General features: G+C 44.8%; 1 protein-coding gene across 2 annotated transcripts; it reads left to right on the top strand.

Annotated features, from left to right (window-relative positions):
- Nucleotides 1-229: 229 nt before the first annotated feature.
- LOC311104559 (monocarboxylate transporter 7-like) lies at nucleotides 230-15,960 on the top strand. Of its 2 annotated transcripts, XM_084146434.1 has the most exons (6): nucleotides 230-580; nucleotides 9,585-9,847; nucleotides 10,736-10,879; nucleotides 11,849-11,977; nucleotides 13,852-14,781; nucleotides 14,995-15,960. In XM_084146434.1, the coding sequence occupies exons 2-6, from the start codon at nucleotides 9,601-9,603 to the stop codon at nucleotides 15,294-15,296; spliced, it is 1,752 nt and encodes a 583-aa protein (XP_084002560.1). In that variant the 5' UTR covers nucleotides 230-580; nucleotides 9,585-9,600; the 3' UTR covers nucleotides 15,297-15,960. The 2 variants fall into 2 exon arrangements, with proteins under 2 accessions (XP_084002560.1, XP_084002561.1); XM_084146435.1 differs by lacking the exons at nucleotides 230-580; nucleotides 9,585-9,847 and adding an exon at nucleotides 9,907-9,923.
- The last annotated feature ends 139 nt before the right edge of the window (nucleotides 15,961-16,099 follow it).

Below are 16,099 nucleotides of genomic sequence, written 5' to 3'. Positions count from 1 at the left end.
AGATAATTTATTTTTATTCTTCCAGTAGGCTACTTTTCTCCACGTAGGCCTACAGACTACTTCACAGATATAATGGCATTGAAGTGTGACAACGCTCAGTGTCATGGAAGCATAAAACAGGGTTGCGCGCTCTTGAGAAAAAGGCTACAGCAGGATTTGCGCGCCCCCGCTTGAAGACCGGCTCGAGCCGGTAGGGTATAAAGAGCTGCCAGAACAGTGTGGAAAGAAGGAAACGGTTGATTTACTGAACAGAAGCCACAGATGTGTTTTAGGCCTACAAGAAAGAGAGGACATATACAGTAACCAGGGAAACATAATAAGCTATGATTCTCCTTGTGGATCGGACAAGAGGACATTTTTATATCAGGCTTAAAAATATGTTGCTTTAGTCCAGAACATCTAATCGTCTGGTCGGAAGCGGAAGAGACAGAGCTGGTAGACTAACGTTATAGGGAGAACATAGAAATAACAGACCGGTAAACTAGCTGCTCATTTTGCAATTAAAACCTGTCCATTATATTCGACAGTCGACTATTCTGTGTCGATCACTTTTCCGACTAGACTGATCGTCGCTCTGTTGGTAAGTGTTTTTTATTATTATTATTATATTTCAACTCAGTCAGCTGCTAAGCAAGCTGTGATGCTCACTGCTAAGTGTAGATCTAAGACCAGGGCGTTGCTTAGTGATGGTTTACCAGTAGGAGCGTAGGGGTTTCTAACGCAGGGCGTCTGCGATTATTTTATATTTATTTTTAAATATATATATTTTGGGGGACTTTTTTTATGTGAGAAATAATTACTTCATGAATATCGCTAGCTGCAACAGAATACCATTGTGGATACCATTTGTATCTCTTTGCGTCCAGTATGAAGGAAGTTCGACGTGGTTTTATAAGCCAATTCTAACTACCGTTAGCACAATGACTGGAAGACTACAGGAACATTTAGCATGCTAGCTGTTCCTGTTCATCTGACTCTGTGGAGGTAAATAAAGGGCTTCATTGGCAAAATCTCGAACTATGCCTTTAATATGGAGGAAATTACAGTAATTGGAGCTCATTACAGGGTTTTTTCTGTATATTAAATCCTTAGGTGGGTCATCCAAGATAGAAAACATGCAGAAAAGATATTGAACTAATATATATATGTTTAAATAATACCATCTTTGAGAACTAACAATCAAATAAAAGCTAGACAGTCAGGGAGAACAGAACGTTCCAAAAATTTGTTATAACGTTTGAGCAGAGGAACAAACCATTAGCCATGGCGAAATGCATAGAATTGCAGGAAATTATATTTTAAACTGCAAAATGTTCTCGACACCGCCAAGACACCTTTCTACGTAATAGACTATGTTAGAGTTTACTCTTCCTCTTCCAATGAACTGTGGGGAGGTCAACATAATGAAACTCTACCAAATCTATTCATTTAAAAATGTTGATTACTTCTACTTGCCAGTATCATTCACCTGATGATAAGACAAGACATTTTATTTGTTTGTTGCTAACATATGTAGCTCAGTCGGTAGAGCATGGCGCTTGCTGCGCCAGGGTTGTTGGTTCGATTCCCACAGGGGGCCAGTATGAAAAAAGTATGAAATGTATGCACTCACTACTGTAAGTCGCTCTGGATAAGAGCGTCTGCTAAATGAGTAAAATGTAACATGTATGGGGGTCCCTGGGTCTGGGTCGCCGGTTTGCCTGGGAGGGGGTCCCTGGGTCTGGGTCGCCGGTTTGCCTGGGAGGGGGTCCCTGGGTCTGGGTCGCCGGTTTGCCTGGGAGGGGGTCCCTGGGTCTGGGTCGCCGGTTTGCCTGGGAGGGGGTCCCTGGGTCTGGGTCGCCGGTTTGCCTGGGAGGGGGTCCCTGGGTCTGGGTCGCCGGTTTGCCTGGGAGGGGGTCCCTGGGTCTGGGTCGCTGGTTTGCCTGGGAGGGGGTCCCTGGGTCTGGGTCGCTGGTTTGCCTGGGAGGGGGTCCCTGGGTCTGGGTCGCCGGTTTGCCTGGGAGGGGGTCCCTGGGCAAGAACAATTTGAAAAACCCTGGCCTCGGCTAGTAGAGAAAGCATGTAGTAATCTAAAATTCTCTCAAGAGTTAGCTGGGGTCTTACAATAACGCATTGGCACAGTGTTTCACCAAAGAGAGTATGGTGTCACATTCAGGACCTAGCTAGATCTCTGCAATGCTGAAAAGACGAACCGCAGATCAGATCCGGTCCTGTAGCTGGAGATGACACCATCCTTCCAGCCAGTAGACTATAGTCAGCACAGCACTGCACTGCGCTATGTGCCCATAGAGAAGTCAAAGTTCACTGTTCAGAGATGGAAGAGAGTGGAAACAGAGTTGCACCTAAGAGGGTCTATAATGTTGTTACATTGTATCAAGTTCAGTGGAACGTGGACCATCACATGTTAGCAGCTCAAGTAACATTGTAGAGGAGACAGGGTTCGAATTATGAAGGGTTTGCCTTCCACATGGGCTCGTTTCAGGCATATTGGTAATTATGTATATTTATTTTTAATGCATCTGGATCACGTAACTAACTACAGATTTGTGTGCTATAGATTAGAATAGTGGTATTTCCTCCAAATCAAGTAGATGTTATTGTCATGCAGTTGTGATAACAGTGGAGATCACCCATAAACAGAGTTTCTCAACTCAATGATAAACACACACACACACACACACACACACACACACACACACACTATCTGTTGTGATAAGAGTGACAGGCAGAGCCAGTGAGCCATATAAAGTAGACGTGTAACTGTTACATCATCAGTTGACGGTTCGTTCTGTTCCCCCGGTAACAACACACCTAAGAGGAGGCAGTCTAGACCTGAGAGAGAAGGAGAAGGCTCAAACTAAGGGGCGTGGCCACTGCAGATGGCCTGAGAGAAGGCGTGGTATGTTGTTAGGTAGCTACAGTGTTGTATTGTGTATGTGGGCGTATATGTGTCAGGGTTCCGTTAGCCGGTAATTGCCGGCTTTTGGCCAATAAAAAAAATGGAAAGCCGATAAATAAAATAGTTGCTGGCCAAATTGACAGAGAGAAAAAAAACCCAATCCCATTGCAAAATAATGCTTTTTATTCATTGATGGGAATGTCAGTCGATGTAAATACATATGACCGTCATGCTTATCGGTCTATAGGTTAATTTGCACAATTTTGTGGAATTAAATTGGTGTGTGTGTATTTTCGTTAGTCGTCATGTGTCTTATTTATCACAGCTGCACAGCATACAGAGCTTATTTTGAGCGGAATATCACTTGTCAGACAGAGCGACAGCTGCTGCTACAGCTCCTCTGCTGTGGAGTAAAACGTGCTTTTATAAGCCCAGTGATCGCGCAACAATTCTAAATGCAATCGCGTGTTAAAAACAGTTTTGATGGCCATGATTAAAAAGAGTTACTACTGTTTTTATCTCTCAACTGGTAATTAAACCTGCCTCCCATTCAAGTGCATAGGAAACGGTAGGCAGGCTATTTTTTTATTTATTGATCCAATTTACATTTACGTCATTTAGCTGACGCTCTTATCCAGAGCGACTTCCAATTAGTGAGTGCATACATTTTTCATACTGGCCCCCCGTCACCCACCACGTTGCATTGTGAGCTGTATATGAAGACATACAGTGCCTTCAGAAAGTACTCAGACCTCTTGACTTTTTCCACATTTTGTTACGTTACAGCCTTATTCTAAAATGGATTAAATAAAATACAAATCCTCACTAATCTACACACAATACCCCATAATGACAAAGTGAAAACAGGTTTTTAGAATATTTTGCAAATGTACTAAAACCTAAAAACAGAAGTACCTTATTTACATAAGTATTCAGACCCTTTGCTATGAGACTTGAAATTGAGCTCAGGTGCATCCTGTTTCCATTGATCATCCTTGAGACGCTTCTACAACTTGATTGTAGTCCACCTGTGGTAAATTAAATTGATTGGACATGATTTGGAAAGGCACACACCTGCCTATATAAGATCCCACAGTTGCTCAGCTCCATATAAAACAGTTAGTCTGTGAACCAGCCACATATAAAACAGTCAGTCTATGAACAAGCCCCATATAAAACAGTCTATGAACCAGCCCCATATAAAACAGTCTATGAACCAGCCCCATATAAAACAGTCAGTCTATGAACCAGCCCCATATAAAACAGTCAGTCTATGAACCAGCCCCATATAAAACAGTCAGTCTATGAACCAGCCCCATATAAAACAGTCAGTCTATGAACCAGCCCCATATAAAACAGTCTATGAACCAGCCCCATATAAAACAGTCTATGAACCAGCCCCATATAAAACAGTCTATGAACCAGCTCCATATAAAACAGTCAGTTTATGAAACAGATCCATATATAAAACAGTTAGTCTGTGAACCAGCCCCATATAAAACAGTCAGTCTATTAACCAGCCCATATAAAACAGTCTATGAACCAGCCCCATATAAAACAGTCAGTCTATGAACCAGCCCCATATAAAATAGTCAGTCTATGAACCAGTCCCATATAAAACAGTCAGCCTATGAACCAGCCCCATATAAAACAGTCAGTCTATGAACCAGCCCCATATAAAACAGTCAGTCTATGAACCAGTCCCATATAAAACAGTCAGTCTATGAACCAGCTCCATATTAAACAGTTTATGAACCAGCGCCATATAAAACAGTCAGTCTATGAACCAGCTCCATATAAAATAGTCAGTCTATGAACCAGCCCCATATAAAACAGTCTATGAACCAGCTCCATATAAAACAGTCAGTTTATGAAACAGATCCATATATAAAACAGTTAGTCTGTGAACCAGCCCCATATAAAACAGTCAGTCTATTAACTAGCCCATATAAAACAGTCTATGAACCAGCCCCATATAAAACAGTCAGTCTATGAACCAGCCCCATATAAAATAGTCAGTCTATGAACCAGTCCCATATAAAACAGTCAGTCTATGAACCAGCCCCATATAAAATAGTCAGTCTATGAACCAGCCCCATATAAAACAGTCTATGAACCAGCTCCATATAAAACAGTCAGTTTATGAAACAGATCCATATATAAAACAGTTAGTCTGTGAACCAGCCCCATATAAAACAGTCAGTCTATTAACTAGCCCATATAAAACAGTCTATGAACCAGCTCCATATAAAACAGTCAGTCTATTAACCAGCCCATATAAAACAGTCTATGAACCAGCCCCATATAAAACAGTCAGTCTATGAACCAGCCCCATATAAAATAGTCAGTCTATGAACCAGTCCAATATAAAACAGTCAGTCTATGAACCAGTCCCATATAAAACAGTCAGTCTATGAACCAGCTCCATATAAAACAGTCAGTCTATGAACCAGCCCCATATAAAATAGTCAGTCTATGAACCAGCCCCATATAAAATAGTCAGTCTATGAACCAGCTCCATATAAAACAGTCTATGAACCAGCCCCATATAAAACAGTCAGTTTATGAAACAGATCCATATATAAAACAGTTAGTCTGTGAACCAGCCCCATATAAAACAGTCAGTCTATTAACCAGCCCATATAAAACAGTCTATGAACCAGCCCCATATAAAACAGTCAGTCTATTAACCAGCCCATATAAAACAGTCAGTCTATGAACCAGTCCCATATAAAACAGTCAGTCTATGAACCAGTCCCATATAAAACAGTCAGTCTATGAACCAGCTCCATATAAAACAGTCAGTCTATGAACCAGCCCCATATAAAATAGTCAGTCTATGAACCAGCCCCATATAAAATAGTCAGTCTATGAACCAGCCCCATATAAAACAGTCAGTCTATGAACCAGCTCCATATAAAACAGTTTATGAACCAGCGCCATATAAATAATAATAATAATATGCCATTTAGCAGACGCTTTTATCCAAAGCGACTTACAGTCATGCGTGCATACATTTTTGTGTATGGGTGGTCCCGGGGATCGAACCCACTACCCTGGCGTTACAAGCGCCGTGCTCTACCAATTGAGCTACAGAGGACCACCCATATAAAACAGTCAGTCTATGAACCAGCTCCATATAAAGCAGTTAGCCTATGAACCAGCCCCATATAAAACAGTCAGCCTGTTAACCAGCCCCATATAAAACAGTAAGTCTATGAACCAGCCCCATATAAAACAGTCAGTCTATGAACCAGCTCCATATAAAACAGTCAGTCTATGAACCAGTTCCATATAAAACAGTCTATGGATGGCATATCGCTGCAGAATGCTGTGATAGCCATGCTGGTTAAGCGTGCCTTGAATTCTAAATAAATCACAGACAGTGTCACCAGCAAAGTACCCCCACACCATCACACCTCCTCCACCATGCTTTACGGTGGGAACTACACATGCAGAGATCATCCGTTCACCCACACCGTGTCTCACAAAGACACGGCGGTTTGAACCAAAAATCTCAAATTTGGACTCCAGACCAAACTACAAATGTCCATTGCTCGTATTTCTTGGCCCAAGCAGGTCTCTTCTTCTTATTGGTGTCCTTTAGTAGTGGTTTCTTTGAACAGTTGATGTTGAGATGTGTCTGTTACTTGAACTCTGTGAAGCGTTTATTTGGGCTGCAATTTCTGAGGCTGGTAACTCTAATGAACGTATCCTCTGCAGCAGAGGTAACTCTGGGTCTTCCATTCCTGTGGTGGTCCTCATGAGTGCCAGTTTCATCATAGCGCTTGATGGTTTTTGCGACTGCACTTGAAGAAACTTTCAAAGTTCTTAAAATGTTGCGTATTGACTGACCTTCATGTCTTAAAGTAATGATGGACTGTCGTTTCTCTTTGCTTATTTGAGCTGTTCTTGCCATAATATGGACTTAGTCTTTTACCAAATAGGGCTATTTTTTTTATTTAACCTTTATTTAACTAGGCAAGTCAGTAAAGAACAAATTCTTATTTACAATGACGGCCTACACCGGCCAAACCCGGACGACGCTGGGCCAATTGTGCGCCGCCCTATGGGACTCCCAATCACGGCGGGTTGTGATACAGCCTGGAATTGAACCAGGGGGTCTGTAGTGACGCCTCAAGCACTGAGATGCAGTGCCTTAGACCACTGAGATGCAGTGCCTTAGACCGCTGAGATGCAGGGTGAGATGCAGTGCCTTAGACCACTGAGATGCAGTGCCTTAGACCACTGAGATGCAGTGCCTTAGACCACTGAGATGCAGTGCCTTAGACCACTGAGATGCAGTGCCTTAGACCACTGAGATTCAGTGCCTTAGACCACTGAGATGCAGTGCCTTAGACCACTGAGATGCAGTGCCTTAGACCACTGAGATGCAGTGCCTTAGACCACTGAGATGCAGTGCCTTAGACCACTGAGATGCAGTGCCTTAGACCACTGAGATGCAGTGCCTTAGACCGCTGGGCCGCTCGGGAGCAGTGGTATACCCCCACTACCTTGTCACAACACAACTGATTGGCTCAAATGCATTAAGAAGGAAATAAATTCCACAAATTAACTTTTAAGAAGGAACACCTGTTAATGTAAATGCATTCCAGGTGACTACCTCATGAAGCTGGTTGAGAGAATGCCAAGAGTATGCAAAGCTGTCATCAAGGCAAAGGGTGGCTATTTGAAGAATCTCAAATATAAAATATATTTTGATTTGTGTAACACTTCTTTTTTGGTTACTACATGATTCCATATGTGTTATTTCATAGTTTTGATGTCTTCAGTATTATTCTAGAATGTAAAAAATAGTACAAATAAAGAAAAACCCTTGAATCAGTAGGTGTTCTAAAACTTTTGACTGGTACTGTACATACATACATACATACATACATACATACATACATACATACATACATACATACATACATACATACATACATACATACATACATACATACATACATACATACATACATACATACATACATACAGTGCCTTTGGAAAGTATTCAGACACCTTGACTTTTTCCACATTTTGTTACGTTACAGCCTTATTCTAAAATGGATTAAGTAAAACAGTTTCCTCAGCAATCTACACACAATACCCCATAAGGACAAACCGAAAACAGGTTTTTAGAAATGTTTGCTAATTTATTATAAACAAAAAACAGATACTTTATTTACATAAGTATTCAGACCCTTTGCTATGAGACTCGAAATTGAGCTCAGGTGCATTCTGTTTCCATTGATCATCCTTGAAATGTTTCTACAACTTGATTGTAGTCAACCTGTGGTATATATATATATATATATATAAGGTCCCACAATTGACAGTGCATGTCAGAGCAAAAACCAAGCCATGAGGTCGAAGGAATTGTCCGTAGAGCTCAGAGACAGGATTGTGTCGAGGCAGAGATCTGGGGAAGGGTACCAAAACATTTCTGCAGCATTGAAGGTCCCCAAGAACACAGTGGCCTCCATCATTCTTAAATGGACGAATTTTGGAACCTTCAAGACTCTTCCTAGAGCTGGTCGCCCGGACAAACTGAGCAATCGGGGGAGAAGGGCCTTTGTCAAGGAGCTGACCAAGAACCCGATGGTCATTCTGACAGAGCTCTAGAGTTCCTCTGTGGAGGTGGGAGAACCTTCCAGAAGGACAACCATCTTTGCAGCACTCCACCAATTAGGCCTTTATGGTAGAGTGGCCAGACGGAAGCCACTCCTCAGTAAAAGGCACATGACAGCCCACTTGGAGTTTGCCAAAAGGCACCTAAAGACTCTCAGACCATGAGAAACAAGATTATCTGGTCTGATGAAACCAAGATTGAACTCTTTGGCCTGAATGCTAAGCGTCACGTCTGGAGGAAACCTGGCACCATCCCTACAGTGAAGCATGGTGGTGGCAGCATCATGCTGTGGGGATGTTTTTCAGCGGCAGGGACTAGTCAGGATCGAGGGAAAGATGAACGGAGCAAAGTACAGAGTGATCCTTGATGAAAACCTGCTCCAGAGCGCTCAGGACCTAAGACTGGGGCGAAGGTTTACCTTCCAACAGGACAACAACCCTAAGCACACAGCCAAGACATCGCAGGAGTGGCTTTGGGACAACTCTCTGAACTGAATGTCCTTGAGTGGCCCAGCCAGAGCCCGGACTTGAACACGATGGAGAGACCTGAAAATAGCTGTGCAGCGACGCTCCCCATCCAATCTGACAGAGCTTGAGAGGATCTGCAGAGAAAAATGGGAGAAACTCCCCAAATAGAGGTGTGCCAAGCTTGTAGTGTCACACCCAAAAAGACTCGAGGCTGTAATCACTGCCAAAGGTGCTTCAGCAAAGTACTGAGTAAAGGGTCTGAACACTGATGTAAATGTGATATTTCCGTTTTTATTTATTTATACATTTGCAAAAAAATCCAAAAACCTGTTTTTGCTTTGTCATTACGGGGTATTGTGTGTAGATTGATGAGGGAAAAAAAACAATTTAATCTATTTTAGAATAAGGCTGTAACGTAACAAAATGTGGAAAAAGTCAAGGGGTCTGAATACTTTCCGAATGCACACACACACACACACACACACACACACACATACATACACACACACATACATACGTACCGGTATCTTTTTTGCGTCTGTGTGTCTAACCCTCTACTCATCTCTCTCTCCGTCTCTCCCAGGTGCTGAGACCCAGCCATGCGGGGGTTAAAGTCAGCGGTGCGGGGGCCCGGGGGGTGCGGGGGTCCATGTGTGTACGAGGCGGTGCCAGACGGGGGCTGGGGCTGGGCGGTGGCAGTGGCCTTCTTCTTCGTTGAGGTGTTTACCTTCGGGACCATCAAGTCTCTGGGAGTGTTCCTCCAGGACCTCATGACAGAGTTTGGAGAGAGCAACAGCAGAGTATCCTGGGTCATCGCAATCTGCATCTTCATCCTTACATTCACAGGTGGGTCAGAGAGAGCATCTTCATCCTTACATTCACAGGTGGGTCAGAGAGAGCATCTTCATCCTTACATTCACAGGTGGGTCATAGAGAGCATCTTCATCTTTCTTCACAGGTGGGTCATAGAGAGCATCTTCATCTTTCTTCACAGGTGGGTCATAGAGAGCATCTTCATCTTTCTTCACAGGTGGGTCAGAGAGAGCATCTTCATCTTTCTTCACAGGTGGGTCAGAGAGAGCATCTTCATCTTTCTTCACAGGTGGGTCAGAGAGAGCATCTTCATCTTTCTTCACAGGTGGGTCATAGAGAGCATCTTCATCTTTCTTCACAGGTGGGTCAGAGAGAGCATCTTCATCTTTCTTCACAGGCCAGTAAAGCTATGTGAACAGTATTTGGACACATAATCTGTCCTACTCACTGAACCCCCTGTGTGTCAATCAACTACTTCATTAAATAGTGTATAAGGTAAATGAAAAACATGTCTGTACTCTGTAGTAAAACTAACGGTCCTCTCTCTCTCCTCTCCTCTCTCTCTCCTATCCCCCTCTCTCTCCTCTCTCTCTCTCTCTCTCTCTCCTCTCTCCTCTCCTATCCCTCTCTCTCTCCCTCTCTCCTCTCTCCTCTCCTATCCCTCTCTCTCTCCCTCTCTCCTCTCCTATCCCCCTCTCTCCTCTCTCTCCTCTCTCTCTCTCCCCTCTCTCTCTCTCTCTCCTCTCCTATCCCCCTCTCTCTCTCTCCTCTCTCCTCTCCTATCCCCCTCTCTCCTCTCTCTCCTCTCTCTCCTCTCTCTCTCTCTCCTCTCTCTCTCTCTCCTCTCTCCTCTCCTATCCCCCTCTCTCCTCTCTCTCCTCTCTCTCTCTCCTCTCTCTCCTCACTCCTCTCTCTCTCCAGCCCCTCTGTCCACAGTGCTCAGTAACCGGTTCGGGTACCGTCCTGTAGTGATGTTGGGGGGTTTTCTGATCAGTGTGGGAACCATCAGCTCTGCCTTCGTCTCCTCCATCTACGAGATGTACGTCACCCTCGGCATCGTCTCGGGTAACTATCTAACCTACTTTACGCTCACACACACACACACACACACACCACTACTTCACGCTTCCTGCAATGGTCTATCTTGTGATACATATGTGGAATTCATTAGAAAAACCTTGAACATGTAAGGAGAATAATGATCTTTAGCTTTTACATTCATGCTTACAATTCCAGCTGAAAACATATGAATGAAACAAGGGACTCCTAGCAGTGCATGAGGCTGACTGATGTCTGTCTCTTTCAGACCTGGCTTATGTTTGTGGGATAAATAGAATAACCTCCAACCCCACTGTCAAAGCTGTATTCAATTCACATCTAAACATATCAATGAAACCTGTGGTATCAATGAGGCCTAAACTCCCCCATCTTGAGTCTGTAGGACAGATTGACACAACAGAAAAGAACAATTCCCAAATTGTCCAAAATAAACCAATATTTCCTTTCAGATCCGATCCAAATAACTTTTCTTTTACAGAACGAAGCACTGCTAGCTGTCCCAGTAAATAACTCGTCACCTTCCTTTAAAACAGACAGCAGCTAACTTAACGACCTCTGTCTTCTTTCTCCTTGTTTTTGTCTTTAACTGCGTCCTCTTTCAGTAGTCGTCATGACAACAAGCCCGAGCGTGACCTGTCAACCCTGACCTCTGACATCAGAGTGACCTGTCAACCCTGATCTCTGACCCATGACCTCTGACCCCTGACCTTGCTGCAGTGCCGGTGGCTGTCACGCCCCTCTGTGTGTCCTCTGCTGGACCAATGATGTGTACATGTCTAAGACATGGATTGAAACGTGAAACCGTCAACAGCATTTTGCACAGTGACTGTATTCACTTTGTAAACTTGATTTGAAATGATCTTGATGAAAAGGTACTCCTGTGATGGTGTTTTAATGTTGTTTGGTTTGATGTCAGTCATGTGATTTCCAGATTGCGTGAACAATAACATCTGTTGTCATTTGTAATGTGTCCAGGTCTGGGGTACTGCCTGGCCTTCCTCCCCACTGTCACCCTGCTGTCTCAGTACTTCAACAGAAGGAGATCCTTGGTCACCGCCCTGGCCTCCTCAGGGGAGTCCTTTGCCATGTTTGCCTTCGCACCAGGTACGTTGCGGTTTCACAGTGTGTACCAAATTGCGCCCTATTCCCTATGTAGTGCACTACTTTTGACCAGGGCCCATATAGGGTGCAGGGTGCTACAGTGAGGGAAAAAAAGTATTTGATCCCCTGCTGATTTTGACAAAGACATGATCAGTCTATAATTTTAATGGTAGGTTTATTTGAACAGTGAGAGACAGAATAACAACAACAAAATCCAGAAAAACGCATGTCAAAAATGTTATAAATTGATTTGCATTTTAATGAGGGAAATAAGTATTTGACCTGTCTGCAAAACATGACTTAGTACTTGGTGGCAAAACCCTTGTTGGCAATCACAGAGGTCAGACGTTTCTTGTAGTTGGCCACCAGGTTTGCACACATCTCAGGAGGGATTTTGTCCCACTCCTCTTTGCAGATCTTCTCCAAGTCATTAAGATTTTGAGGCTGACGTTTGGCAACTCGAACCTTCAGCTCCCTCCACAGATTTTCTATGGGATTAAGGTCTGGAGACTGGCTAGGCCACTCCAGGACCTTAATGTGCTTCTTCTTGAGCCACTCCTTTGTTGCCTTGGCCGTGTGTTTTGGGTCATTGTCATGCTGGAATACCCATCCACGACCCATTTTCAATGCCCTGGCTGAGGGAAGGAGGTTCTCACCCAAGATTTGACAGTACATGGCCCCGTCCATCTTCCCTTTGATGCGGTGAAGTTGTCCTGTCCCCTTAGCAGAAAAACACCCCCAAAGCATAATGTTTCCACCTCCATGTTTGACGGTGGGGATGGTGTTCTTGGGGTCATAGGCAGCATTCCTCCTCCTCCAAATACGGCGAGTTGAGTTGATGCCAAAGAGCTCGATTTTGGTCTCATCTGACCACAACACTTTCACCCAGTTCTCCTCTGAATCATTCAGATGTTCGTTGGCAAACTTCAGATGGGCTTGTATATGTGCTTTCTTGAGCAGGGGGACCTTGCGGGTGCTGCAGGATTTCAGTCCTTCACGGCGTAGTGTGTTACCAATTGTTTTCTTGGTGACTATGGTCCCAGCTGCCTTGAGATGATTGACAAGATCCTCCCGTGTAGTTCTGGGCTGATTCCTCACCGTTCTCATGATCATTGCAACTCCACGAGGTGAGATCTTGCATGGAGCCCCAGGCCGAGGGAGATTGACAGTTCTTTTGCGTTTCTTCCATTTTCGAATAATCGCACCAACTGTTGTCACCTTCTCACCTAGCTGCTTAGCGATGGTCTTGTAACCCATTCCAGCCTTGTGTAGGTCTACAATCTTGGCCCTGACATCCTTGGAGAGCTCTTTGGTCTTGGCCATGGTGGAGAGTTTGGAATCTGATTGATTGCTTCTGTGGACAGGTGTCTTTTATACAGGTAACAAGCTGAGATTAGGAGCACTCCCTTTAAGAGTGTGCTCCTAATCTCAGCTCGTTACCTGTATAAAAGACACCTGGGAGCCAGAAATCTTTCTGATTGAGAGGGGGTCAAATACTTATTTCCCTCATTAAAATGAAAATCAATTTATAACATTTTTGACATGCTATTTTCTGGATTTTTGTTTTTGTTATTCTGTCTCTCACTGTTCAAATAAACCTACCATTAAAATTATAGACTGATAATTTCTTTGTCAGTGGGCAAACGTACAAAATCAGCAGGGGATCAAATACTTTTTTCCCTCACTGTATCTAGGGAATATGGTGCCATTTCAGACGCAGACTAATGAATCTCAAAAGGCAGATATTGTGTCTGGTACTGTTCTAAAAGTAAAACATTGTGGAGGAGCGTAAAAAAACATGAGTTTTAAATGTTTCTAACAGTCATTTGAAAGTGGAAGGAGATTTAAAACCACATATCTCCTCTTCTCCTCTGCAGCCTTCATGGCCTTGAAGGAGGTCATCGGCTGGCGCCACTGCCTCATCGTCATCGGCATCATGCAGACCTCCGTGATTGGCTGCGGCGCTCTGCTTCGACCAATCATCATCAGGCCTAACCAGGAAGTGTCATTGGAGTTGTCCAATAAGAGGAAGCTGTCCGTTAAGCTGCAGACGGTGTACGAGCTGGAGAATGAGGATACCCAGACCAACGTTAGCTCCGGGGAGTCTGAGGAGTCAGGGGATTCTGGGGTCACCTCTCTGTCCGCCTCCAGTGCTGACATCCGGGCCACCACAGCCACACAGGACCCCTCTGAGACCTGGGCCCTCATGGAGGACCAAAGGGAGAAGAACCAGGGGGGACAGGCAACCCTTGGAACCCCACTGAAGCAGCTGGAGGCTGGGGAGAAAGAGCAGGGTGAGCTGGGTCCCCTGGTCCAACCCGCCAGACCTAAACTCCTAGACTTCTCGGTGTTAAAAGATGGAGCGTTCATCTGCTACTCTCTGTTCGGCCTCTTCGCCACGCTGGGGTTCTTCGCCCCTTCGCTTTACATCATAGAGCTCAGTAAGAGCCGTGGCGTCCACACCGAAAAGGCTGCCTACATGCTCTCCGTAATGGCGGTGTCTGAGGTCTGCGGGCGCCTGTCCATCGGGGTCATTTTAAACAAGGTGCGGATGCGTAAGACCCAGGTGCTTCTGGGATGTGTAGTTCTGCTGTGTCTGGTGCTGTTAGCCTTCACCCTGGTGACTGAGTTCTGGGGCCTGGCAGCCTGCTGCTGTCTCTATGGCTTCCTGATGGGCACTGTGGGCTCTACACACATCCCCATGCTGGCAGAGGACGACGTGGTGGGCATAGAGAGGATGCCCTCGTCCGTGGGGGTCTATGTGTGTATACAGAGCTTTGCTGGGCTGGCCGGACCACCGCTGGGAGGTAAGAGACTCTAGCTGATTTACTCTGTCTGGATCTTAGTCTTCACTTTGTAGCTCTCTCTCTCTCTCTCTCTCTCATTGTCTGTCTGTAACCCTCTCTCTTGAACTGATCTAGAAGGTTTTGATTGCTACTGCGCCAACCTGATGATCTTGAAGGGTCTTGCCAGATCTTTAGGTGTCTCTGACGTTGCCTCCTGTGTGTTTTTTCCCCCAGGCCTGTTGGTGGATATGACCCAGAACTACGGCTCAGCCTTCTACTCCTGTGCTGTGGGAATGGGCCTGGGCGCCATCTTCCTCGCCATGGTGGGACCAGCCAAGTCCGGCCTCTGCCACCGCGGGAAGACGAGAAAACAGGAGGAGGAGAAAGAAGGAGAGGAGGAGGAGAGGAGAGGAGGAGAGGAGGAGGAGGAGAAGGTTTCTCAGGACAGTGGATCAACAGATTATCTAGACGTTGATCTGGTTATGGAGACCAGTCCGGCTAAACGGTCCCTAAAACAGGAGACCAACGCGGTCTGAACATGGTTGAATAGCTAAGACAGAACCACAACCGGGTCCCTAAAACAGGAGACCAACGTGGTCTGAACATGGTTGAATAGCTAAGACAGAACCACAACCGGGTCCCTAAAACAGGAGACCAACGTGGTCTGAACATGGTTGAATAGCTAAGACAGAACCACAACCGGGTCCCTAAAACAGGAGACCAACGTGGTCTGAACATGGTTGAATAGCTAAGACAGAACCACAACCGGGTCCCTAAAACAGGAGACCAACGTGGTCTGAACATGGTTGAATAGCTAAGACAGAACCACAACCGGGTCCCTAAAACAGGAGACCAACGTGGTCTGAACATGGTTGAATAGCTAAGACAGAACCACAACCGGGTCCCTAAAACAGGAGACCAACGTGGTCTGAACATGGTTGAATAGCTAAGACAGAACCACAACCGGGTCCCTAAAACAGGAGACCTACGTGGTCTGAACATGGTTGAATAGCTAAGACAGAACCACAACCGGGTCTCCTTTGGAAAACAAGTATTCTGAACTCAATGGGACTACCTGGTTAAATAAAGGTTAAATAAATAAAAATACTTGACATTGTTTTGCCGACCAGCGCCAAACTGACCGACCAAGGAGGACCTTGACCACTAGATACTCACAGGTGGTTAAAATGGAGAAGAAACGCCAAACAAAGTAGCAAATAGAAAACACACACTGTCAACATGTTACTGAGAGACTGGGTGCTGGACAAACACCTCTGTGCTACAGAATGTACACACACACAGCTTTGACCTGTTTGCCCTCTCAGATGTCATACGCATA

The sequence above is a fragment of the Coregonus lavaretus genome (assembly GCF_964263955.1).
Source record: "Coregonus lavaretus genome assembly, chromosome: 28".
Taxonomy (NCBI): domain Eukaryota; kingdom Metazoa; phylum Chordata; class Actinopteri; order Salmoniformes; family Salmonidae; genus Coregonus; species Coregonus lavaretus.
Note: the sequence above shows the minus strand (reverse complement) of the source record. Positions and strands in the feature narration are given on the sequence as shown.

Coding starts and splice junctions, on each gene's coding strand:
- LOC311104559 (XM_084146434.1), top strand. CDS start 9,601: ATGCGGGGGTTAAAGTCAGCGGTGCGGGGGCCCGGGGGGTGCGGGGGT. Junction 11,978..13,851: donor CATGTTTGCCTTCGCACCAG/GTACGTTGCGGT, acceptor TCTCCTCTGCAG/CCTTCATGGCCTTGAAGGAG. Junction 14,782..14,994: donor GGCCGGACCACCGCTGGGAG/GTAAGAGACTCT, acceptor TTTTTCCCCCAG/GCCTGTTGGTGGATATGACC.